This window comes from Acinonyx jubatus, chromosome D1 (genome assembly GCF_027475565.1).
Source record: "Acinonyx jubatus isolate Ajub_Pintada_27869175 chromosome D1, VMU_Ajub_asm_v1.0, whole genome shotgun sequence".
Lineage (NCBI taxonomy): Eukaryota > Metazoa > Chordata > Mammalia > Carnivora > Felidae > Acinonyx > Acinonyx jubatus.
The window spans coordinates 5,199,569-5,222,981 of NC_069390.1; the positions used below are offsets into that span (position 1 = coordinate 5,199,569).

Below are 23,413 nucleotides of genomic sequence, written 5' to 3' on the forward strand. Positions count from 1 at the left end.
TTACAGAGGGGAAAGGGCCGGTGCAGTGGTGGGAGAGAGAGGGCAGCTGAGCCCAGCCTGGCCTTGCCCTTGCTGTCGGTTGATATGGGTTGGGACCTTGCCCTTCTCCTGCCCTCAGCCTTGCCAGTTGTGGAAAGGGTTGAACTTTAGTACCTGGGAGCCCTGCCCTCCTACACATGGTGCCACCAGGGGGCAGCGCAGGGCCTTGGCAGCCTCCGCAGCTGGAGGGCACTGTCGGCAGCCTGGGCCTAGAGGCTTCTTTCTCTGGATTGGCAGTGATGTCTGGCAGGGTGGAAATGTCAGTTCATGTGAGCCAGGCGGTCGCCTGCCCTCATGCCCTAACATCTTAAACTCCGAGTCAGCCATGAGAGGCTCTGAACACATCCTGACTCCTCAGGGGAGAGGGGACACCGCTGCTTCCCTCCCCCCAGCACCTGGGAAGGAGAGCCAAGGGGAGAGGACTGCCTTCCGAAATGGGGGAGACCCAGCCCGGTGCTGCCATCCACTGTCCCAGCACCTTCTAGCCTGCTGGGTGTGGCCCCGTGAGCCCAGCCCTCAGGTGTCTCAGCCTTTGCCCAGGGTCTGGTTGGCCAGACTTGTGGACCCGGAAGGTATCAGTGGGGAAAGCCACGGGGCCCCATTCAGGGGCTAGACCATGGCTTCGGAGTGACTGCAGTCCTATGCCTGAGTGTATAGCTGAATGACCCTAGAGGCCCGGGGCGCTGGAACGCCACCCCCTAGGGACAGGCAAGTCTTAGACCAGCCTCTCCTCAGACTTTGGAGGCCGCGCGGCATCTCCCCTGCCCTGGGTCCCGGGCTCGAGGGCTGGGAAGAATGGGGATGGGTCCAGCCATGTTTCCAAGGCACACAGGAGGGCTGGGCCAGGGTGGAGATAGGAAGTGTTTAGGGGATCCCAGAGAACACGGAGTAAAAGCGCCAGCGTTTGGGGAACTGCCTCTTCCCCTGCCGCCTTGGGGGAAGGAAGCAGGGGCCGCCCTCCTCCACCGCGGGCGGGGCCGCCGGGACCCCGCTGAAGTGGGGAGGGGCAGCAGGGCCCAGGAAAGGGGCGGGGCGGCCGCCGTGACGCGGCGGGCGGCGGGGAGGGCCAGCAGGGGCGCCGGCGGGCGGACCCGGAGGAAGGTCGGGGCCATGGGCCCGCGCTGCGCCTTCAGAGGGTCCGGCCACCGCTGGAACCCGAGGCTGGGGCTGGGGGTGCTCCGGGCTCCGACCCGCGGCCCGTCCGCCCCCGCCCGCACGGGGTGAGGGGCGCCCGCTCTAGACTAGAGGTGAGCCGGGACGTCGGCGGGCGGGCGGGCCAAGAGCGCGGCAGGGGACGGGGACGCCGGGGAGCAGAGGGAAGTGGGGACAATGGGGCCTCTCGCCCGCTCGCTGGGTGCGAGGTGGGGAGGTGGGAGGGGTGCCTGCAGCGGAACCGGGGCGCGGGCGGGCGGAGCGGGTCTCCCAGGGTCGGGGCCCGTGGGATACCCAGCGGAGCGACTCTTGCCTCAGCTCGAAGAGGGGTCAACCCCGGGAAGGATGATGGGGTGGCTGCACAGACGTGTGCCGGGGGTCCAGGAAGGATGCTGAGGCGGGGAAGTCGAGGACTGGGCTGCCGGGCAGAGTGGGGAAGGCAGATCTGGGGGCCGGAGGGGTTAGTTATCTGGTCCTGGAAGGTAGGTTCGGGGGGGTGGGCCGCGGGGGGGTGGGAGGACACTGACAGACGTTACAAGGAGGGGCGCACGGGGCTGCTCTGCGGAGACACCCCGGGGGACAAGGTTCTAAGTGGATGTCTGGGAGTGGGGGGCAAGCGACCCCACCGACTAGGGGAAAGGGATGCAGGGGGCGGGCCCCGAGGGGCCGGTTGTGGAAGGCGGGCCGGGAAGGAGGGCACCGGGGCTCCCGGGGGTGGGTCCCCGAGGGATGCGGTGTCAGGGGGCTTAGGACACTGGCGCGGCCGGCCCGCTAGCCCGGCGGCCCGCGCCCGCCGCTCCGGGGGGCCCGCGTCAGCGCGCGGTTGCCATGGCGACGGGCGGGCGGTGAGGGGGGGGGGACGGGGGCCGCGCGGAAAAGAGGTCAGCGCTCAGCCTCGCTGCGGCTGGCGGCGGCGCCGGGCTCGCCTCTGCCTCCCCCGTGGCGGGCCCAGGCATGGGGTCCCGCGGCCGGAGCCCTCCGGCCCGCGCGCAGGGCTCGGGGCCGCGCGCCGCCGCCCCGCACTGACTGCCGCGCCGTGCCCTGCGCCAGGCGGAGCGGAGGCCGCGCGCGGCCGGCCGAGCACCTTCAGGATGCTCATCAAGGAGTACCACATTCTGCTTCCCATGAGCCTGGATGAGTACCAGGTGGCCCAGCTCTACATGATCCAGGTGAGGGCGGGAGGCAGCAGGAGCCTGGGGGGGGGGGGGCACACTTCGTGATGGGGTAACGGCAGGAGCGCGCAGGCCGCACCTGGGACGAGGGGCCGGGCCGCCTTAACCCCACCCCCCCCACCCCCCAGCCCGGCTCTGGGGCCTGGAAGGACTCAGAGCCTAGGGGAGGACAGAAAAGTCCCCCTTCCAGTGCGGGGAGGGGGGCGGCGGTGGGAAAAGGGACAGAAGGGCCTGGTGGTGCCTCCCCATCCCCCAAGTGCCCGGCCCGGCTGGCTGGTTGCCGCTCAGCCCACTTCTGATCTCCTTTAATCCTCCTTAGAATGTAACCCCTTTCGGGAGGGAAAGGAGCACCTGAGGAGGCAAGAGTGAGAGGCAGGGAGCGAGGAGGGGTGCTGGGTGGTAGAGAAGACTGGAAGCGGGTCCCCAGGGGGTCCTGACAACCCCAGGGGGTCAGGGAAACGGGGTGAGGACCAGACCCCAAAACTGTGACAGAGAGGGGCAGGCAGGGATCCAAGAGGTAGGGGTCTGGACTTGGGCTGTGAGAAGCATGGGGCCGGGCAGGCTTTCAGGGGGAGAAGAGGGTGGGTGCAAGGCCTCAGGGAGGCCCCAGAAATGAGGGTCAGGGTCTGAGGAGACAAGAGGGCCAGGATCCGGCCTCAGGGGGTTGAGTGGGCCAGGTTCAGGCTCCAGAGCTGTAAAAGGGCCGTATCTGAGTGCTCTCAAGCTATAAGGGGTGTGGCAGGGGCCCATATTGGGGTCTCGGGGAGGGAGGGGACTGGGGTCAGGTTCTCGGAGGATCTCCCTGATTCTTCCAGCCCACCCTCCCTGGCCTCCTTGCTGCCCCCAGAGCACATGCCACACACTCCCACCCCAGGAGCCTGCACTGGCATCCCCTTTGCCTTGAATAGCTCCCCCCACCCCACATCTGCACTCCACCGTCTACCCTCCCCCACTTAAGTCATGTTCAGATTGTGGTCATGTTATCTTCTCAGGCTTTCCCTGATCATCCTGCCCTAATTGCCAATATGCCAATATGCCATAATCTCAACCCAATATCCCTTACCTTAGTCTACACTTTCTTCTTCCCATAAGACTTCCCACTTCTTTTTTTTTTAAATATTTTTATTTATTTTTGAGGGAGAGAGAGAGAGAGATAGAGCGCAAGTGGGGGAGGGGCAGAGAGAGAGGGAGACACAGAATCCCAAGCAGGCTCCAGGCTCCGAGCTGTCAGCACTGAGCCCGACGCGGGGCTCAAACTCACAAACCGCAAGATCATGACCTGAGCCCTATTCAGACGCCCAACCGACTGAGCCGCCCAGGCGCCCCAACACTTCCCACTTCTAATATACCCTGTCACTTGGCTTCTGTTATGTCCCCCCCCCCCTCCACTAGAACTTAAGTCCCGCAGGGCAGGCAGGGATCTTTGTTTTATTCATCAACAGGTCCCAATTAATATAATCCCAATATGCCTGGAACAGAGCAGACAATAAATACACGAGTGAGTGCTGGGCTGCGAGCCCTGTGGAGGACGACAGCAGCTGTGGGCCTGATCCCAGGGAGCTGCAGGGGGCCAGGGTCAAGTTGCAGGGAGGTGGGAAGGCTGGGACTAGGGCTCCAGCACTGTGCAGGGGGCCAGGCTCAGCTGGGGACCCCAGGAGCTCAGCTGAGGCTGAGCTGCCCATTCTGTTCTGCCCCGGGTGCAGAAAAAGAGTCGGGAGGAGTCGAGCGGTGAGGGCAGTGGTGTGGAGATCCTGGCCAACCGGCCCTACACGGACGGGCCCGGCGGCAGTGGGCAATACACTCACAAGGTGTACCACGTGGGCTCCCACATCCCAGGCTGGTTCCGGGCGCTGCTGCCCAAGGCCGCCCTGCAGGTGGAAGAGGAATCCTGGAATGCGTATCCCTACACCCGAACTCGGTGAGTGGGTGGGGCAGGCCTGGGGCTATAACAACAGCCCCGGTGGGCACAGTAGTGACCCCACCCCTGCCCTCCACCCAGGTACACCTGCCCCTTTGTGGAGAAATTCTCCATTGAAATAGAGACTTACTACCTGCCTGACGGGGGGCAGCAGCCAAATGTCTTCAACCTGAGTGGAGCAGAGAGGAGACAGCGCATCCTGGGTGAGGCCTGGGGCCAGTGAGGGGACCCTAGAGCCCCTCTCAGGCCACCTGCCACCTCAGTGGGCAGCCTCTGACAAGTCCCAGTCTCTGTCCTGGCCTCGGCTTCCTGGCTGCAGGGAGGAGGTGGCAGGGACGCAGGGGGTCCGTGTGGCTCAGTGCCGCTGGAACCCCCTCAGATACCATCGACATCGTGCGGGACGCCGTGGCCCCAGGAGAATACAAAGCAGAAGAGGACCCCCGGCTGTACCGCTCGGCCAAGACTGGCCGGGGACCGTTGGCCGATGACTGGGCTCGCACAGCGGCCCAGACCGGGCCCCTCATGTGTGCCTATAAGCTGTGCAAGGTCGAGTTCCGCTACTGGGGCATGCAGGCCAAGATCGAGCAGTTCATCCACGATGTCGGTGAGCACCCAGCCACAGGAGGCTCCCTTTACCCAGCATGCACCAGGCCCCCGTGTTTGAGCCAGGGATGCTCCCCGTCTACTGGGGACACAGAAGCATAAAGCCATCGTTTCCACTTGATATGGTGGCACTGAGGCAGAGGGGAACAGCACAGCCTGGCTGGGGGCCGGGGGAGCCTAGCCTTGAGGTGGAGGTAAGAGTCAGGAGGGCAAGAAGCTGGGGACCTGAGCTCTGAGGTCCACGCAGGCTCTGACGTTCAGAGATGCTGCTTCTCATCCATGAGGCTTCCCGGATTCTCCAACGTTCTGCGGGCCCGGGGAGACTTAGAAACTCTCGGAAGGGTCAGCAGCCCTAACCAGCAACACACGAAGAAGTACAGGCTGTGACTCTGACTCATCCTCTTGGGGTCCCTCCCGCTCCCAGCTCCCCTTCTCACCCTCCTAAAGCTAACCCCACAGCCCCTGCAGCTCAGCCCTGCCCCATCCCCCAGGTCTGAGGGTGGGCCGCCTGCAGGTACAAGAACCCCGGATGGGGGCCTCTGGGGGCCTGGGCTCCACGGGACCTCTATTGAGCTACTTTGCGTCTCTGCATCTTTGTTTTCCCTTCTGTGAATGAGCAGGAGGCCCGGCCAGGTATCAAGAGCTAACATCGACTGAGCATTCACAACATGCAAGTTCCTTTGCCGATCACTTCTCATGCAAGATTTCCTCTAACGCCCTGACACCCCTCCAGAGTGGGAGCTACGATTCCCATTTTACAAATGAGGGAACGGAACTCAGAGAATAATCCAGGCTCCTTGTCTTGCATTTGTAAAAATACCAAAAAGCACAAATAAGAAAATGAAATCACCCACAGATACCCGCTAGTAAGATTCCGATATATATTTCCTTCCAGGAGTTTATAATTATAATCCAACCCTTATTAATTTCTCTCGTAGATATTGAAGCTTCTAACTTTATTCCTCCGCTTAAGATGAAAACATCCCAGAATGGGTATCATCTTTCACTACAAACTTCATTAAGTGCCAACGCTTCCATTAACTATTCACACCTTCATTAACTATCAACAATTTCATTAACTGTTAATGCCTTAATTGTTGACTTCTCGGAAGAAGTCAGCAGGAAGCCAGCTGAAAGACAGCGAGAAGTGGCCTTGGTCCCAGCTGCCCAGAGTGTTGGGGTTGGGTTTGTGCTCTGAGTTGGGGTGTCCAGAGGCACGAAAGAGGCAGGGACAGAGGGAGGGAGCCAGGGCAGGAAGGCAAATGCTCCAGTTTCTATTCCCATCTCCTGGGTGGCACCAGCCTCGCCCTACTCCGTGGCTCTGGGTGGGTGGTGTGCCCAGGGGAGCCATCACCCACTGTAGAGGGCTGGGAATGTTGCTGCCCGGGGCGGGGGGGGGGGGGGCAGTGGCAGGGAAACTCGGGCTCGGGGCGCGGGGGGCCATGTTCTGACGCCCGGGCACCTCCAGGTCTGCGTCGAGTGATGCTACGGGCCCACCGCCAGGCCTGGTGCTGGCAGGATGAATGGACAGAGCTGAGCATGGCTGACATCCGGGCGTTGGAGGAAGAGACTGCCCGCATGTTGGCACAGCGCATGGCCAAGTGCAACACGGGCGGTGAGGGGCCCGAAGCCCAGGCCCCTGGGAAGCCTAGTGCTGAGGCCCGGGCTGCGGCCAGCCATGCTGGCACCCCCGACCGGCCCGAGGCACCCTCCGGCCCCGATGCCTCGCCCGATGCCAGTTTTGGGAAGCAGTGGTCCTCATCTTCCCGCTCGTCCTACTCATCCCAGCATGGAGGTGAGGCTGGGGCACGGGGAAGCGAGGGAGCCGCCCTCGGGCCGGACCCCAGGCTGAGACTGAGGTGGCCCTGCAGGGGGCGTGTCTCCCCAGAGCCTGTCCGAATGGCGCATGCAGAACATCGCCCGAGACTCTGAGAACAGCTCCGAGGAGGAGTTCTTTGATGCCCACGGTCAGCACCAGAGCCCTGCTGGGGGCAGGGGTGTCCCTGAGCGGCTCCTACTGCCCCATGACACGGCGCCCTGTCCTTTTAGAAGGCTTCTCGGACAGTGACGAGGTCTTCCCCAAGGAGATGACCAAGTGGAACTCCAGTGACTTCATTGATGCCTTTGCCTCCCCCGTGGAGGCTGAGGGGCCCCCAGGTAAAGACTGCCGGCCACCAGCGCCCTGCATGCAGGGGGCACTCGGCACCGCCCAGCCCTCAGCTTAATGGGGCCCTAAGTTGAGCGCCAATCCAGAGAGAGTGTGCATTGAACACGCAGGTGAACGATGGGCGGGTGAGCAAGGATAGATGGGGGCTTAGAATGGACTCCAAGTTCAGACATAGCACAAAACGTGGAGGAATTAACGTGGAGGCCAGGAAGGCGACACGGGCGAGGTAAGATGTGAGCCGGACTTTGAGGGATTGCACCAGCTCCGTCCCACAGAACTTGCAGCCGTGACGGACATCCGCCAGCCACATGTGGTCTTCCGGCACTTGAACTGTGGCTCGTGAGACTGAGGAGCTGCGATTTGTGTTGTACTTTAATTCCTTCCCATTTAAACAGGCCCCTGTGGCCAGTGGCCACCATATTGGACAGGGCAGGATTAGAAGTTTTCCAGGCAAACGGGCATGTGGGGAGGAGGCGTCCCTCTCAGCAACGGGACGAACACGTGCAAAGGCCCGGCCGCGTGAGATGCCCCGTGAGAGTCTGGTGAGAGAGGTCAGAGGAAGAGGCAGACAGCGAAGTGAGGGTACCCGAAGTGCCGGATGAGGGGACCCCCGCAGGCCCCTCAGTCTCCTTCACTGGCTACCCCCCGTCCTATAGACTCTGGAAGCGAGGCCACCAAAGACATCGGGGATGGGGCCCGAGCGCCCAGGGACTCAGAGGTGAGTACGGCCGGCTTCCCCACGTCTGCAGTTCTGCCCCACACCAGGCAGGCTACTGCTCTGACACCCGGGCACCCCATTGTGCCCCACAGGGCCCAGACGGAGCCGGGGAGCTGGGCGCCGAGGCGTGCGCCGTGCACGCCCTCTTCCTCATCCTGCACAGCGGCAACATCCTGGACTCAGGCCCTGGAGACGCCAACTCCAAGCAGGCGGACGTGCAGACCCTGAGCCTGGCCTTTGAGGCCGTCACCCGAGTCCACTTCCCCGAGGCCCTGGGCCACGTGGCGCTGCGTCTGGTGCCCTGCCCGCCCATCTGCGCGGCCGCCTATGCCCTTGTCTCCAAGTACTGGTCAGGGGCGGAAGGGCGGGGGACACACAGGGTCTCCAAGGTGCAGATAGCCACCGGGGGCTCCCGGGACCAAAGAGGCCCACGAGGGAAGGGGCGGGGGAGGGGCGAGGCGGGGAGGCCAGCCACCCACCCGGCTGCACTTCAGTTTCTAGTCAGTGGCTCCATCCCAAAGGCCCCCTCGGTGCCGATGCTCCCCACAGAGGCGCCGCAGAGCTGGGACTTGCCAGCAGGCCGAGGGGACTCGGAGGGGGCGGTGGAGGGGCCGGAGGCCCTCCCACCCACCCACCCGCCGCCCCTCCTCCTCCAGCCTGAGCCCCTACAGCCACGACGGTGACAGCCTGTCCCGCTCCCAGGACCACATTCCACTGGCTGCCCTGCCACTGCTGGCCACCTCATCCTCCCGATACCAGGGCGCTGTGGCCACCGTCATCGCCCGCACCAACCAGGCCTATGCTGCCTTCCTGCGCTCGTCGGAGGGTGCCGGCTTCTGCGGGCAGGTCAGGGGTCGGGGACGTTCCAGGGAAGCTTGCCGCTGGAGCCCTGCGTCCGTCCTCCTGATGGCGCCGCTCTCCCCAATCAGGTGGTGCTGATTGGAGACGGCGTGGGCGGAATCCTGGGCTTTGACGCACTTTGCCACAGTGCCAGCGCGGGCACCGGGAGCCGGGGCAGCAGCCGCCGAGGGAGCATGGTCAGTGTGGCCGGACCCTGCCAACTCAGGAGGGGGCTGTTTCTCCAGCTCTAGGTCTCTAGGTCCCCCCCACCACCACCACCACCGTCTCCCCGCAGTAGGACTTCTCTTCGGGCAGCTTCCCTGCTGCTTCGCTCTGTCCCCTCTTGGGCTCTGCCCCAGTTCCTTCCTTGAGTCCCTGCCCAACCTCCCAGCCTCTCTCCTCGCTTCCAAATAAGTAGAAATCGAATCGTCTCCAACCCTAAGGATATTTTTGTCCCCTGTTCTGTCTAGAACAATGAGCTGCTCTCCCCGGAGGTCGGCCCAGTGCGGGACCCCCTGGCAGATGGGGTGGATGGGCTGGGACGGGCCAGCCCAGAACCCTCAGCCCTGCCTGCCCAGCGTACCCCCAGCGACATGGCCAGTCCTGAGCCCGAGGGTGCTCAGAACAGGTGACACTCCTGCCCCATCATCCGTGCCCTGGGCTTGTGCTGGGCCATGGAGGCAGCAGCACTGAGCACCCCTCCCCTCCCCCCACAGCCTGCAGGCGGCCCCCTCCGCCACCTCCTCCGGGGAGCCCAGGCGGGCAAGCACAGCCTCCTGCCCCCCTGCTGCCACTTCTGAGGCTCCTGATGGCCCCACCAGCGCCGCCCGCCTTGACTTCAAGGTCTCCGGCTTCTTCCTCTTTGGCTCCCCGCTGGGCCTGGTGCTGGCTTTGCGCAAAACCGTGATGCCCGCCTTGGAGGGTGAGCCCTGAGGGTGGGGGTGGCAGCCACGCCTTTTCCTTCATCTGTCCCTCTGCCGTCTCCTTCGTCCCCCACGAGATGCTGGTGTTGTTGCCATACCTCACTGAACAAATCAAACGGCCTGGCTAGAGAAGGGGAACCCGAGACCCAGAAACTTGCCAAGGCCAAGTTTCCCAAAGCGCACCAGGAGGAACTCAGGCCCACACACGCTGCTCTGCATGAGCCGGGGTCTGACTGGCAGGAGGAAAGGCTTCATCCTGCACCCCGTCGGCAGATGAAGGGTCTGCTCTCTTCTTAGCTGAGTCACCTGTCTCACATTAACAGGACTCTGGTGACCTCTTGGGGAGTACAGGTTGGGAAGGGCCGGTTCAGGGTCACCCAGCATGCCAGGTGCTGCTTCCCACACCCCCTACCTTCCAGCATGCCCAGCTGAATCTCCTCCTTCCTTTATCTTCTGGGTACCAGTGGCCCAGATGCGGCCCGCCTGTGAGCAGATCTATAACCTCTTCCACGCGGCCGACCCCTGCGCCTCCCGCCTCGAGCCCTTGCTGGCCCCCAAGTTCCAAGCTATCGCCCCACTAGCCGTGCCCCGCTACCAGAAGTTCCCCCTGGGAGACGGCTCATCCCTGCTGCTGGGTATGCCCCCAACCAAGATAAAGGGGAGAAGGAGGAGGGCACTAACAGGGAGGGATGGGGATGGGCGCCCCTCCCCCAGGAAGATGTGAGGTGGTTCCCATATCATTGGTAGCCTCTCATGTCGCCACTTCCAGGACCAAGGAGCCCTACCCTGGCCCTTTGTGAGGTCTGGATTCCCCAAGACCCTCTGACATTCTCTGCCAAGGAGTGGGGGGCAGCGGTGATGTCTGGGTTAAAGAGAGGAGCCAGGGTGGCACCGGGGTGCCAGTGTCTCAGAATCGCCGCAATGTGGAGGGGCTGCTGTATCTGTGTGTAGGGGTGTATCCATATACACTTGTGTTCATGGATTGGTATGGGGCATGTACACGTGGGTGTGCCAGTGGGTACCCGTTTGGCCCCATGAGACAAATGGGACTGCACTGGGGTGGTGGTGACAGGCATTCTGGAAGGAACACAGTTGGCTGTCGGGCCCTTTTCACTTCCACCCAAATGTAGGGCACTTCAGCCTCAGCCAAGACCTGACCAGGGAGGGCTGGCAGGGAAGGTGGTGGATGTGTGAGGGCCAAGCTGTCCTGGAACCCTCAGATGGGAAGCCGGGAGGGCGGCCCGGCTCAGACCACGGCTCAGGCTGCCCCACCTTCCCCAGCTGACACTCTGCAGACCCACTCAGGCCTCTTTCTGGAAGAGCTGGAGATGTTGGTGCCCTCCACACCCACCTCTGCCAGCGGTGCCTTCTGGAAGGGCAGTGAGTTAGGCACTGATCCACCGGCCCAGCCAGCTGCCCCCAGCACCACCAGTGAAGTGGTTAAGAGTAAGTCAGCCAGCCCCCCAGCCTGGGGAGGGGACCCTTATTCTACCTCCCAAAGCCCAGCTGAAACACCCTTGCCCCCCCCCCCCAGCATTTGCTCTGGGATGAGGGGGCCCCGGTACCCAACCCTGGGCTTGGCAAAGAGCAGGCTCGGCAGAAAAGAGGGAGGAAAGAGTACCCAGGGGCCAGACACGTGGGCACGAGGTGGGGGGCCACCCCTGACTCCCTGCCCAACGTGGCCGTGCAGTCCTGGAGCGCTGGTGGGGGACGAAGCGGATTGACTACTCGCTGTACTGCCCCGAGGCGCTCACCGCCTTCCCCACCGTCACGCTGCCCCACCTCTTCCACGCCAGCTACTGGGAGTCGGCTGATGTGGTGGCCTTCATCCTGCGCCAGGTGGGCTCGGGGATCGGGCATACAGGGTGGGAGATGAGCACTGGACAAGGATGGGGAGCCGCCGGCCAGAGGAGGGGCAGACCCAGGTCCCCGGGTCACGTGGCCTCGCGTGCACAGGTGATCGAGAAGGAGCAGCCACAGCTGACGGAGTGCGAGGAGCCGTCCATCTACAGCCCGGCCTTCCCCAGAGAGAAGTGGCAGCGCAAACGCACGCAAGTCAAGATCCGGGTACGTGCCCGCCCCCTCGGGTCCTCGGGAGATTCTGGGGAGAGAGGCCCAGCCCTCTCTCCGCAGCATCCCCGCCCCTCACCACCTTCCCGCGACCTGACCTCCCCGGGTGCCGTCCAGCCCGCTGTAGTCCTGGCCCCGCCCCCTCGAGTCTCGGTCCCGCCCCTGGGAACCAGGAACCTCCTCCCCTTCCACCGCTAATTGGGGCCTCGGATCCCAGCTCTCCCCACCCAGCCTCATCCTCTGCATCCCGTCCTGTCACGGCTCCGCTCCCTGGGAGCCGAAGTCCTCACACAGGCACTCGGGACCTCAGGTGGGGGTCGGGAAAGCGCCCACCACCCGGGCCTCGCTCCTCCTGCAGAGGCCCCGCCCCCACCTGGGCTAGGGTCCCCCTCAGCAGCCGCTCCTACATCCACGTCGTCTCCCGGCCGCGGTCTCACGCCGTCTCCTCTCGCCAGAATGTCACTTCCAACCACCGGGCAAGCGACACGGTGGTGTGCGAGGGCCGCCCCCAGGTGCTGAACGGGCGCTTCATGTACGGGCCCTTGGACGTAGTCACGCTCACCGGAGAGAAGGTCAGGACGCGGCGGTCTTGGCCCCGGGTAGACCCGCCCCCATCGAGCCGACCTCGCACCCGCAGGGAACTCTCGGTCCCGTCTACCCCCGACGACAGCCCGCCCAGACCCTCCTCCGCTCAGGCTCCGCCCCACGGGCCCCCTCGCCCGCTCTCCCCACCAGGTGGACGTCTACATCATGACGCAGCCGCTGTCAGGCAAGTGGATCCACTTCGGCACTGAGGTCACCAACAGCTCCGGCCGCCTCACCTTCTCGGTGCCCCTGGAGCGCGCGCTGGGCATCGGCGTCTACCCGGTGCGCATGGTGGTCAGGTGAGCGCCAGGCGGGCGGGGCTTCGGCGGGGCGGGGGCTCCGCCGGCCTCGACCCACGCCGCTCACGCCGTCCGTGGGCTGCAGGGGCGACCACACGTACGCCGAGTGCTGCCTGACCGTGGTGGCCCGTGGCACGGAGGCCGTGGTCTTCAGCATTGACGGCTCCTTCACCGCCAGCGTCTCCATCATGGGCAGCGACCCCAAGGTGCGCGCCGGCGCAGTGGACGTGGTCAGGTAGGAGCGGCGCCACCCGGCTGGTCGCGGTGACCGACCCCACCCTCGGAGATGGAACCGACCGCCGTCCCACCCCACAGGCACTGGCAGGACGCCGGCTACCTGATCGTGTACGTAACGGGCCGGCCCGATATGCAGAAGCACCGCGTGGTGGCCTGGCTGTCGCAGCACAACTTTCCTCACGGCGTCGTCTCCTTCTGCGATGGCCTCACCCACGACCCGCTGCGCCAGAAGGCGATGTTTCTGCAGAGCCTGGTGCAGGAGGTGCGCCTGGGGAGGGCCCGCCCCCGCCCTCGTCCCCGCCTGGGGCTGTAGGACTTGTGCAGGCCCATCTGGTCCCACCCCCACGGGCCCGGGACCCTAACTGGCAAGAGGGGCCCCTTGGGCCCGGCCCCCTAGTGGTCCGAGAGGCCCCTAGTCCTCTGGACTAACTCCGGCTAGTGTCCTGGTGACCTAGGACCCCCGTGGCCCCGCCTCCGTCCCGCTAGACCCTCCCCGAAGCAATCAGACCCTGGATGCCCAGCCGAGCGCCCCAGTCTTGCGGCCCTAGGGTGGCTGACTGGCTTCTCCTGCCACAGGTAGAACTGAACATCGTGGCCGGCTATGGGTCCCCCAAAGATGTGGCCGTATACGCGGCCCTGGGCCTGCCCCCGAGCCAGACCTACATCGTGGGCCGTGCGGTGCGGAAGCTGCAGGCTCAGTGCCAGGTGAGAGCCAAGTGCAGGCTGGGATTGGGGGCTGGCCCGGGAGCCAGAGCCTGGGTGTGAGGCCACGAAGACCACCTCTGTGAAGAAGCACCTGATGGGGGCGGCTCCAAAAAGGCCAGCTGGCCTCAGGGGACTGGGCTCCTCCTAGGACAGGAGTCATGAACAGCTCGAAGCTGCTGGGCAGGGATAGGTAACAGGCGGAAGTGTGCTCAAGACCTTGAATGTTCGTATCCACCCCCGCATGGCCCTGGCCATGGACCTTGAGCTTCCTGAGCCTCAATTTCCTGTCTGTAGAACGGAAGTGATGAAATGGCACCAACTCCCACAGCTTTCACCAACGCTACTTAATGCCTACGGGGGTGGGAACAGAGTAGGTGCTTACTGTCAGCCGCTGTTACTTCCCGCCAAGATCCCAGGAAACTGAAGCCCAGAGAGGGGCAGAGATAGGAGGAAAGCCAGGGTGCTCTGGCTCCCGGTCTGAGGTTCCTATCTGCTGAGAGAAGACACAGGGTCAGGCTGTGCCAGGTCCGTAATGCTGCCAGCACTGCCCACGAGCCTGGGGGACGGGGACAGGTGAGGCTGCGTGTGGGCCTGAGACCAGCAGTGCCCTCAGCCCTACCCGTCTCTGCCCACAGTTCCTGTCAGACGGCTACGTGGCCCACCTGGGCCAACTGGAGGCAGGCTCCCACCCTCACGCCCCCACGGGGCCCTCCAGAGCCGCCCTGGCCAAGAGCAGCTATGCTGGGGCCACCCCCGTGGACTTCCTCCGCAAGCAGAGCCAGCTGCTTCGCTCCAGGGGGCCCAGTCAGGTGGAGCGGGAGAGCCCGGGGACACCGCCCACCACCCTGGCCCGAGGCAAGCCCCGAAGCATCAGCCTCAAGTTGGACAGCGAAGAGTGAGGCCCGGACCGCGGTGGCCCGGAGTTATTTATTCATGCACTCGAGGGGCCCGAATGGCACACGGTGGGGGGGGGCTGGGGGCCCAGACCTCTGGCCCCCCAACCCCACACCCTACATCTTTGTCTGCCCCTCGGTGTTACCTCCCTTTCACGGGGGAGGCACCCAGCCTCGGTGGGGGGCGGGGGGAGGGGGGGGAAGGAGGATGCGGCCCAGAGGCTTTTCCAGTGTGTGTGAATCCATGAAAATAAACCACCTGCATCCCACCTGACTGCCCACCTGTCTGGTACCACAGGGCAACCGAGCCCAGTTTCCAGTTTGATGGGGACACTGAAGGGCAGAGAGGCGGGGATGTGACTAGGGTCACACAGGTTAGAGCCGAGGCCAGGATGGGGGCCTGGGCCTTGGAGGTCTCATGGAGGGCTGTGTCCTCCCTACCTGAGGCCTCCTCCTGAATAGTCCTCCCACCTCATCCAGCCCTCCAGACCTGGGCCGGCCTTTCAGTTCGCGGGGGCCCAGACTCTGCTTCCGACTGAATCCTCTGCCTCCCGAAGCGGGGGCCGTGAGGCCACGGGACCAGAGGCTGAAGGGGAGAGCTGCACTGGGGGACCGTCTCACTCGGAGCCCCCTGGCTGTGCCTTTGTCTCCCCCTGAAGACTGAAGGCTCCCAGGAACCTCAGCTGGCACGTGGCCAGCAAAACACACTTCCTTTGTGACAGAGACCATCCTCCTTATCTCTGTTGGGGACACTGAGGCCCAGAGAGGGAGGACCCCGATCCTTTGCCTCCCAAGACCACCCGAGTACCAGGAAATTCTCTCTCGCAATGGAATCAGCCCGGCAGGACCAGGGAGAGATAAATACGGCCTTTATATACAGAGAAGCATGACGGAGCAGGGGCAGGGGCGCTGGCGGCAGCAGCAGGGGGCAACGCAGGGCAGGCAGGGCCGGCAGAGCCCCATCAGTGGGAGAAGATGCCCCGGAAGCGAGCCTTGTCCTCTTCGTCCTTCTGCCGGATGCGTGCCTCCAGGGCCCGAAGCTCACGGCTCACGATGGGCGCCAGGGCGGGGTCCAGCTCCAGCACCTTGGCAAAGTCAGCCTGGGCCTCCTGGGCATTCCACACGGCCGCGTGCGCCTTGCCCCGCTTGAAGTAGGCCTTGACGTTGTCTGCAGGGGTAGCAGCGGGCAGCAGGCATGCGAAGGCATGAGTCGGGGGGGGGGGGGGGGCCAGCCAGCCGTCCGGCCTGCCTTCTGGCACCACGGGCCCCTCGTGGGGCAGAGCCCTCCCGACCTGAGGATGCCAACCACACCTCTAACCCCATGACACATTCATAGGTCACTGGCACAGCAGGGCCAGTGGAGGCCTGGGTGGAGGACATCTGTGCGGGCTCGCGCAGGGGCTCGGCGGCTGGGAGGGGTGGGGGGGGGCGGTCAGAGACCCAGTTGTGCAGCCCGGTGCCCCGCGCTCACCGTCATACTTGTTGAGGATGGAGGAGCAGTGGTCCAGCACCTCGTAGTACTCCTGGGCCACCAGCTTGCACTGACAGTAGTTGAGCAACAGCGGCGTGATCTGCTGATCCAGCTGGATCCAGTCAGGGGACCCAGGCTGCTCCTGGGGGCAGGGGGGCAGGGAGAGGGCAGGAGACGCTGAGAGCTGGGTCCCTTGGCGCCACCTCGCCCCCTCCACCACAGCCTCTGGGCGGCACCTTCATCTGCAGGTTCTTGAGGCAGGCGATGGCGTCGTAGTACTTGACGGCGGCCTCCCTCACGTGGCCCTCACGGTACAGCCGGTTGCCCTCCTGGTGGATGACCGGCACCGCCTTCGCCTTCTCCTCATCCGTCATCGCCCAGGGGTCCTGCTGGTACGTGCCAGGGCTCTCCACCTGCCAGAGCGCCGGCCAAGTCAGGGGGCGGCCCCAGGGGCACCCCCGCTTCTCCGGCCGCAGACCTGACCTCTGGGCCGGCCGGGCCTCTGGACGCTAAATACCAGAAGCAGAGCCCCTTGCTCATCCGGTGACCATTCAACAAACAAACGCTCTAGGAGCACCTCCTACCTGGCGAGCACTACGAGGTTCCAGGGATAGAACAGTGAACAAGACGGGGACAGTCCCCACCCTCACAGAGACGGGTGGAAGCAGAGGGGCCCCAGGAGGGACACCCACGGGGACTGCCGGGGACCCCGCCAGCTGTTCTCGTACCAACACCCCTGTCCTGTCCCGACACCCGCCCCCAACAGTGCATCCACTGAGCCCAGCAGCCCCAGGCAGGCCGGGAGGGCCAGGTCCCGAGGTGAGGCCAGGCAGGGCCGGTTTGGTGAGGCACCTGGGGCTTGGCGGCCCCTCACCTTAAGCATCTCAATGTCGAAGATGAGAGGCTGGGGGTTCTGCTGCAGGGCGTCCAGATCGGCATGGCCCAGGGAGCTGTGTTCGTGCATCTGGGCGATCCCGCAGCAGTGCCGCTGGCCCTCCAGGGGGTCCTTGCCAGCCGCGATGTTGCGTAAACTCTTGGCCACCAGCGGATACAGGACCACGTGCTGCAAAACGGCGAGCGGGCACCAGGGGTTCTGTCAGCAGGGGCTGCCTGGTCACCGGGCCCAAGAGGCCCAGCCCCTGGCCCCACCGCCACCTTCGAAAGGACACTGAAGCCCAAGGAGGGGCAGCAACCAGTCCGGTTGAAACGCAGGAGGGCCTTTCCCTCAGGAGTCCTCGGGCCTCCCGGCCTTCTATTCTGGCCAGGTCCCCAGCTCTTGCCACACTCTCTGGCCACCAAGCCAAGCCAAGCACCTACTGCTCCTACCCCAACACACACACACACTCTCCCTCTCCCTGTGAACCCGGCTCCCTGCCCTTACAAGTTCAGCGGGATTCATGCCTCTTCCCCCGTCTTCCTAGGGGTGTGGCCCACAAGCTGGACTTGTCACCACTACCAGGGTCCCCTACGTTCTGTTCTCAGTGTCTCTTCCTTCTCTCCCGCCCCACCCCCACCCGCCTCGGGGCCTATCTCAGGGCTGGGCCCACGGTAGCGACTCAAAGCCCTCGGCAGAGACCTCTAGGCATAGAGGACCTGGCCTTTGACTTTCACTGGGAACAGCTGTTGAGATGATGGGACCCAGACTCCCCAGTTCAACCAGCTCCATTCACAGTCCCTACTGTCCGCAGCGGGGGCAGACTGCTACAGTAACATCCAGCCGGCAGACATGTCCTAAGTCTCGGTGCTGAGCATTTTGAGCTGCGGGTAAACACATCCAATCCCTGCTTTGCTGTAGCTCAGACCCAGGTAGAGGACCAGATCCTGGTCATGCAGGGCATAAGGGGTTAGAGGATCCAGGGGAGGGTGTTGAGCCAACCACCGGCAGTCACGGAGGGCTTCCTGGGGGTAGTGAACCCAGGAATTCACTTTGAAGGATGAGGGAGAATCTTGGCTGAGAAGGGGATGGAAAGGAAAGGCAGGGAGGTGAGTGGGAGGGGAAAGCTGACAGGGGTCAGACCCTACAGCTTATATATGTCTAGCCTGGCAATGATTAGGGGCCAGAGAGGACCGAAGAAGGAGTCGTATGGGTCATGTGCAATCCCCTGGCTGCAGTCTGTCTATGAAGAGGAGAAGGCGGAAGAGGCCAGGACCCTAACGTCCTGTTGGTATGGCGCCCTAGAGGGAGTTGGAGGAGGCCCAACCAGGGCAGAGGCCCTGGGATGGGGAATAGGGGATGACTGCACAGACACGACAGGCAGGTGCGGGACATCGGGTACCTTGACATCGCAGCAGAACTGGGCGATCTCCCCTTCACGCATGGTGCACACGATGGTCTCCCACACAGGCAGCTTGAACTTCTTGCCAATGATGAGCTCCATGGGCTTGCCACGCACCCGGCTGTCATCCAGCACAGTGCCCTCCTTGTCGCTGTGCAGAGTCCGGTAGTGGAACGTGGCCTGCGGGCCACACGTGGGATAAGGTGAGGGCACACACTCCCGCCAAGCCCCCAAGGACAAGCCCGGCTCTCAGCCTGCAGACAGCACCAAGGGACAGGGCTCGCCCGAGGGTCACCACCTGACCTTTACCCCACCACCCAGGGGAAGAAACTAAGTCACAGAGAGGGAAGTAAGGAGCCCAAGTCACATGGTTGGGTGGTGGGGGGGACGGGCTGGGATGGGATCTCAAGCACTCTGGCTCCAAATATTGTTTCCACAAATATTTACTGAGCACCTACTTCGTGCCTGAGCTCTGTGCTAGACACAGTAGTAGGTAAAGCAGACAAAAGACCCTGTGCCCATGGAGTTCACGTGGAACTTCTAAAGGAAGGAGATGAGCCTCAGACAAAACAGTGGAGCTAAGGGTTATGGATCAGAAAATAAAATGCAGCAGAATAAGACAGGGCGAATCTATACACAGGACGGCGGGGGGGGCTCTCTGAGGAGGCAACCTAAGCCGAGATCCGAACAGAGTACAGAAGAAAGCACACCAGACAGGTGCTGGGGTACAAAGGGGTGTGAACTTTCTAGGCCAAAAGAGCAGCAGTGGGATTGTGTGGTGTGTTCAAGAAGCATCAAGGCAGGGGCGTCTGGGTGGCTCAGTCGGTTAAGCTTCGACTTCAGTTCAGGTCATGATCTCGCGGCCTGTGTCGGGTTCTGCGCTGACGGCTCCGAGCCTGGAGCCTGCTTCGGATTCTGTGTCTCCCTCTCTCTCTCTTTCAAAAATAAACATTTAAAAAAAGAAGCAGCATCAAGACAAGTGTGGCAGAAGCAGAGTGAACGAGGGGAGGGGTGCACTGTGGGGTCACCGGGGTCTGCAGGGATGAATCCCGCAGCGCCTGGAGGCTGTGGTGAGGACGTTGTGTCTTTACTCTGGGCGGCTCCAAGCAGAGGAGGACAGGATCTAACTTGGGTTCCAGGGCTGCCCAGATAAGAAAAGGAGGCAGAGAGGCGAGGGCTGGTGCAGGAAGGGGAGTTAGGAGACTACCACAGTAGGCCTGGGGGGACAACGGCGGCCTGGACCAAGGTGGTAATGGGAGAGGTGGTGAGAAGCAGTCAGATCCCGGCTGCATTCTGAAGACTTGTGGAACCGAAGAGAACTAAAGGGGCCGCAGAGACTGGGGGGTGTTTTGCCTGAGCAACCAGAAGGTCGGGGGGCCCTTAACTGAGACGGGGAAGGCCTGGGCACAGTGGGTGAAGTCTGAGCTGCTGACCAGACATCCAAGCAGAGATGGTCATTTGGGAGCAGGTTTAAGGAAGAGGTGCAGCCAGAAATACACATGTGGGGGACGCCTGGGTGGCTCAGTCGGTCAAGCATCCTACTGGATTTTGGCTCAGGTTTGTGAGATCGAGCCCTGAGTTGGGCTCCAGGCTCCGGGCTCATGGTGCAGAGCCTGCTTGGGATTCTCTCTCTTCCTCTCTCTCTCTCTGCCCGCCCCCCCCCCCAACACACACACAAGCATGTGCACATGTGTGTGCTCTCTCAAAATAAATAAATTAAAAAGATAGCTTCACATTGAAAGAAAGAAAGAAAGAAAGAAGGAAGGAAGAAAAGAAGGAAAGATAAAGAAAGAAAGAAAGAAAGAAAGAAAGAAAGAAAGAAAGAAAGAAAGAAAAGAAAAGAAAAGAAAAGAAAAGAAAAGAAAAGAAAAGAAAAGAAAAGAAAAGAAAAGAAAAGAAAAGAAATACACATGCGGGAGTAGTCCAGGCAAGGAGAATTTCTTATTTTTACTTTTTTTAATGTTTATTTAGTTTTGAGAGAGCAAGAGAGACAGAGTGCAAATGGGGGAGGAGCAAGAGAGAGAGGGAGACACAGAATCCGAAGCAGGCTCCAGGCTCCAACTGTCAGCACAGAGTCCGATGTGGGGCTCGAACCCATGAACTGTGAGATCATGACCTGAGCCAAAGTTGGATGCTCAATGGACTGAGCCACCCAGGCGCCCCTACTATTATGTTTTAAATGTTTATTTATTTCTGAGACAGACCACGTGCACAAGAGGGGAAGGGGCAGAGAGAGGCAGGGGACAGAAGATCCAAAGCGGGCTCTGCGGCTGACAGCAGAGACCCCAATGTGGGGCTTGAACTCAGAGCCACAAGATCATGACCTGAGCCGAAGTCAGACGCTTAACCAACTGAGCCACCCAGATGCTTGAGAGTTTTCTAGAGATGAGCCTGGGGGAAATCATCTGGGGGTGAGTGCAGAGGGAAGAAATCTGAAGACTGAACCCTTGGCAGGACATAGGTAGAGAAGCCCACGTCAACAACAGTACCTATCCCACATTGTGGGAATGGGAGGAAATAAACTTGTGTAGCATTTAGCACAGTGCACTAGGAGCATTCAATCTAACCTGGGGATTGTTATTTAATATTACCTGTCCCTGTTTTTTGATGCCATTGTTCACTATCTCACTATCTTTACAATGTGTCTCCTCCGGGTGTGTATTCCATCCAGAATCTCCCTTGCCAGGACCTTCTTCAAGGCCATCAACCCCCCAGCCCATGGGAGCATGCATCCACACCCACACCTCTTCTCTCCGCTCAGAAGCGATCCCTCTCAATATAACTGATCACCAGAACCATGCAGCTCCCCTCTGCTTTCAGGGCACTCACACCGAGCCAGGCTAGGATCTTTACCTGCCCAACCTTGGCATAGTTCTACCCCAGGAGCGTGTGTTCATTCACAGCTGCTCTGACTTGTGGTGTCCTCAGTCTAGGCCAGGATCTTTGATCATTCTCTCCCTGTGCATGTTCTGTGTGGCTGCTCTGCTGGGCCCAGGGGCTGCCCCTGGGAAGCTCCTTACTCTACAGACAAGTGGCAACTGGGAAAGGCACTCCAGGAGGAGGGACCTGCATGAGCAGAAGCACGGAAGCCTGGAGGCATAGGTTGTCTGGGGGAGGGGATCAAAGAGGACTGGATGTACCAAGGAGGAGGGTGGTAGGTTCTTTACCTTCCGAGCCCTAGTCCCAGCCCTTGTCCGTCCTGAGCAACATCACTTAGAACTGCCGAAAGGCTCTCGTCTGGCAGACCTGACCTCTGGGCATATTCAATGGGTTTGCGTGCCCTGGGGCCTCACTTTTCCCATCTAAACAATGGGAGCTGGTTTAACTGTTTTCAGTAGGCCCTCCTACCTATAAAAGAACTTCAACCTTGCAACCCGGAGGCCCCGGGCTCCCTTCCCCAGTCCTGGGGCACCTCCAAAGTCCCAGGTTTCCTGCTCCGGGTCTCCTCCAGCTCCGGGTCGGCTTAGACACGGAGGCCAAACCCCTGCAACGTTCTTACGATGACTGACGGCCTCCCCGACCAATGCAGCCACACGGCCAAGCCACGGGGCGAGGCAGACGTATCCAAATTCACCCCGTACTGAAATTCAGACCAACCAGCGTCGAGCTCGGCATGTGAGCAGTAGGGTCACCGGCCACTACTATCTGGGCATGCGCAACCTCTCGCCTAAGGCCTCCTCCCGCCTCGCATGCGCACCGCGCCGCAGAAGGGTTGAGGGGAGGGGGCTAGGCACGAACCTTGGTTCCATCCTGAAAGTCAGGGAGTTCTCCTCGGCCTTCCTGTATCACACGCTTCTGGATCCCGTCCTCCCGGAGTCTTGCGATGAGATCCGCCATCCTTCTTCCCCGCTGCTCTCTTTCGGTAACTTCCGGACCCGTTCGGCAGCTTCCGGACCTGCTTCGGCAACTTCTAGAGCTTCGGCAACTTCCGAGATGGCGCCATTTTGGCTGAGGGCGGACGCCAAAAAGAGACTAAACGTAGAAGCGGACGGTGATTGGTTCTCTGCGCGGCGGCCGAGCGCGCGCGTCACCCAGGGGCGGGGCCTGAAACCCTCTGGGGGAGGGACCGGGTCTGTCAGGGAGGCGGGGCCAGGGTCAGCGGGGCGGGGCGGGGCGGGGCGGGGCGGGGCGTCCCTGGCAGTTGCGTCTTTGTGTGGCTTTGGACCGGCCCTCGCGAGTGGTTGTGTGCCTGGCCCCCCGCCAGCCCGTTTAAAGTTGTAGTAGTTGAACAACATTACAGGGCTCGGAGAATGGGAGGACCCCATCCATAACGCCACTCCCTAAAACTACTATTATTGTGTATTCTTTTCAGGCCTTTTCTTTTTGCATCTCTAGCACAATGGTGACTTTTGCGTCCTGGATTATTCTCTTTAAAAATAGATAAGTGAAAAATAAAAAATAAAACGAGGAGTAAGAGGGAGGGAGGGAGGGCTTCAGTATTCCTGGGAGTACAATAAACTCCCAAGAGACTGTGAGCGCCCCTTGTGGGCTCGGGAGTAGTGTGTCGTCCACTGAATCCACAGTGACAAGCACACAGTAGGTGCGCATTAAATATTAGGAAATACATAACTGAGGGAAGTGAGGTACTTTGTGGGCTAAAACGAGGTTTCCCTCGGCCTCTGGAAACTAGCCGTGAACAATAGCGGTAGGAGTCTTCTCCCAATGTCAAGGTAACCCAGTAAGGGGACTGTCTTGAGGCCTGAGCCGGGCCTTCATCGTATCCTCCTAACTGGGAAGGATTATTGTCCCTCCCTTCTGACCCAGGTGCTAAAGGCTTCAGATATTTACTGTGATTCATTTCCCACAACAAGTCCCCCTAGAGAGTTGGGACCTCAAAGGGGAAAAGGAAATGTGCTTTGTTTGCTTGGTTTTTGCGTTTTACCAACACAGGAAGTTTTATAGGAGAGTTCTGCCAAATTTTGAAGCAACAAGTAGTCTGTATTGTATACACATTGTTACAGAAAATAGAAAAAGTGGAAAAGCTGACCAATATATTTTATGAGGTGAGTTTAACCTTGATTGTTCCTGAACCAGGTAAGTATACCACAAGACAAGGAAAGTATTTTTACTGATAAGCGTAGATGTGGAAAAGACTAATTGAGATATTAGGCTAATTGAATCCACTAGTGTATATCAAAAGGCATCAATATGCTAAGTGAAAGTCATTCTCAAAAAGACAAGTTAGGGGGCGGGGGGGGGGGGCGGGGGCGTCTGCGTGGCTCAGTCGGTTAAGCCTTCGGATTCCTGGTTTCCACTCAGGTCATGATCTCATGGCTCCTGAGTTCAAGCGCCACATCAGGCTCTGTGCTGACAGTGTGGAGCCTGCTTGGGATTCTCGCTCTCTC

General features: G+C 61.6%; 2 protein-coding genes across 5 annotated transcripts; one reads left to right on the forward strand and one right to left on the reverse strand.

Annotated features, from left to right (window-relative positions):
* Nucleotides 1-602: 602 nt before the first annotated feature.
* PITPNM1 (phosphatidylinositol transfer protein membrane associated 1) lies at nucleotides 603-14,516 on the forward strand. 3 transcript variants are annotated; one of them, XM_053202847.1, is made up of 24 exons: nucleotides 603-747; nucleotides 2,242-2,360; nucleotides 4,067-4,281; nucleotides 4,363-4,484; nucleotides 4,661-4,885; nucleotides 6,353-6,679; nucleotides 6,756-6,851; nucleotides 6,934-7,041; nucleotides 7,708-7,769; nucleotides 7,862-8,112; nucleotides 8,426-8,615; nucleotides 8,699-8,806; nucleotides 9,080-9,237; nucleotides 9,326-9,531; nucleotides 9,997-10,167; nucleotides 10,814-10,978; nucleotides 11,223-11,371; nucleotides 11,489-11,599; nucleotides 12,058-12,174; nucleotides 12,338-12,486; nucleotides 12,572-12,721; nucleotides 12,802-12,985; nucleotides 13,300-13,428; nucleotides 14,064-14,516. In XM_053202847.1, exons 2-24 carry the CDS (start codon nucleotides 2,283-2,285, stop codon nucleotides 14,325-14,327), a joined length of 3,735 nt encoding a protein of 1,244 aa, XP_053058822.1. In that variant the 5' UTR covers nucleotides 603-747; nucleotides 2,242-2,282; the 3' UTR covers nucleotides 14,328-14,516. The 3 variants fall into 3 exon arrangements, with proteins under 3 accessions (XP_053058822.1, XP_026901585.1, XP_026901583.1); XM_027045784.2 differs by lacking the exon at nucleotides 603-747 and adding an exon at nucleotides 1,080-1,286 and having other exon boundaries at nucleotides 6,937-7,041; XM_027045782.2 differs by lacking the exon at nucleotides 603-747 and adding an exon at nucleotides 1,081-1,286.
* Nucleotides 14,517-15,173: 657 nt separating this feature from the next.
* AIP (aryl hydrocarbon receptor interacting protein) lies at nucleotides 15,174-22,045 on the reverse strand. Of its 2 annotated transcripts, none has more exons than XM_027045785.2 (6): nucleotides 21,807-22,044; nucleotides 18,069-18,248; nucleotides 16,667-16,855; nucleotides 16,029-16,205; nucleotides 15,793-15,934; nucleotides 15,174-15,489 (listed from the first exon to the last, which is right to left on the reverse strand). In XM_027045785.2, the coding sequence occupies exons 1-6, from the start codon at nucleotides 21,903-21,905 to the stop codon at nucleotides 15,284-15,286; spliced, it is 993 nt and encodes a 330-aa protein (XP_026901586.1). In that variant the 5' UTR covers nucleotides 21,906-22,044; the 3' UTR covers nucleotides 15,174-15,283. The 2 variants fall into 2 exon arrangements, with proteins under 2 accessions (XP_026901586.1, XP_026901587.1); XM_027045786.2 differs by having other exon boundaries at nucleotides 15,277-15,489; nucleotides 15,801-15,934; nucleotides 21,807-22,045.
* Between the last annotated feature and the right edge of the window lie 1,368 nt (nucleotides 22,046-23,413).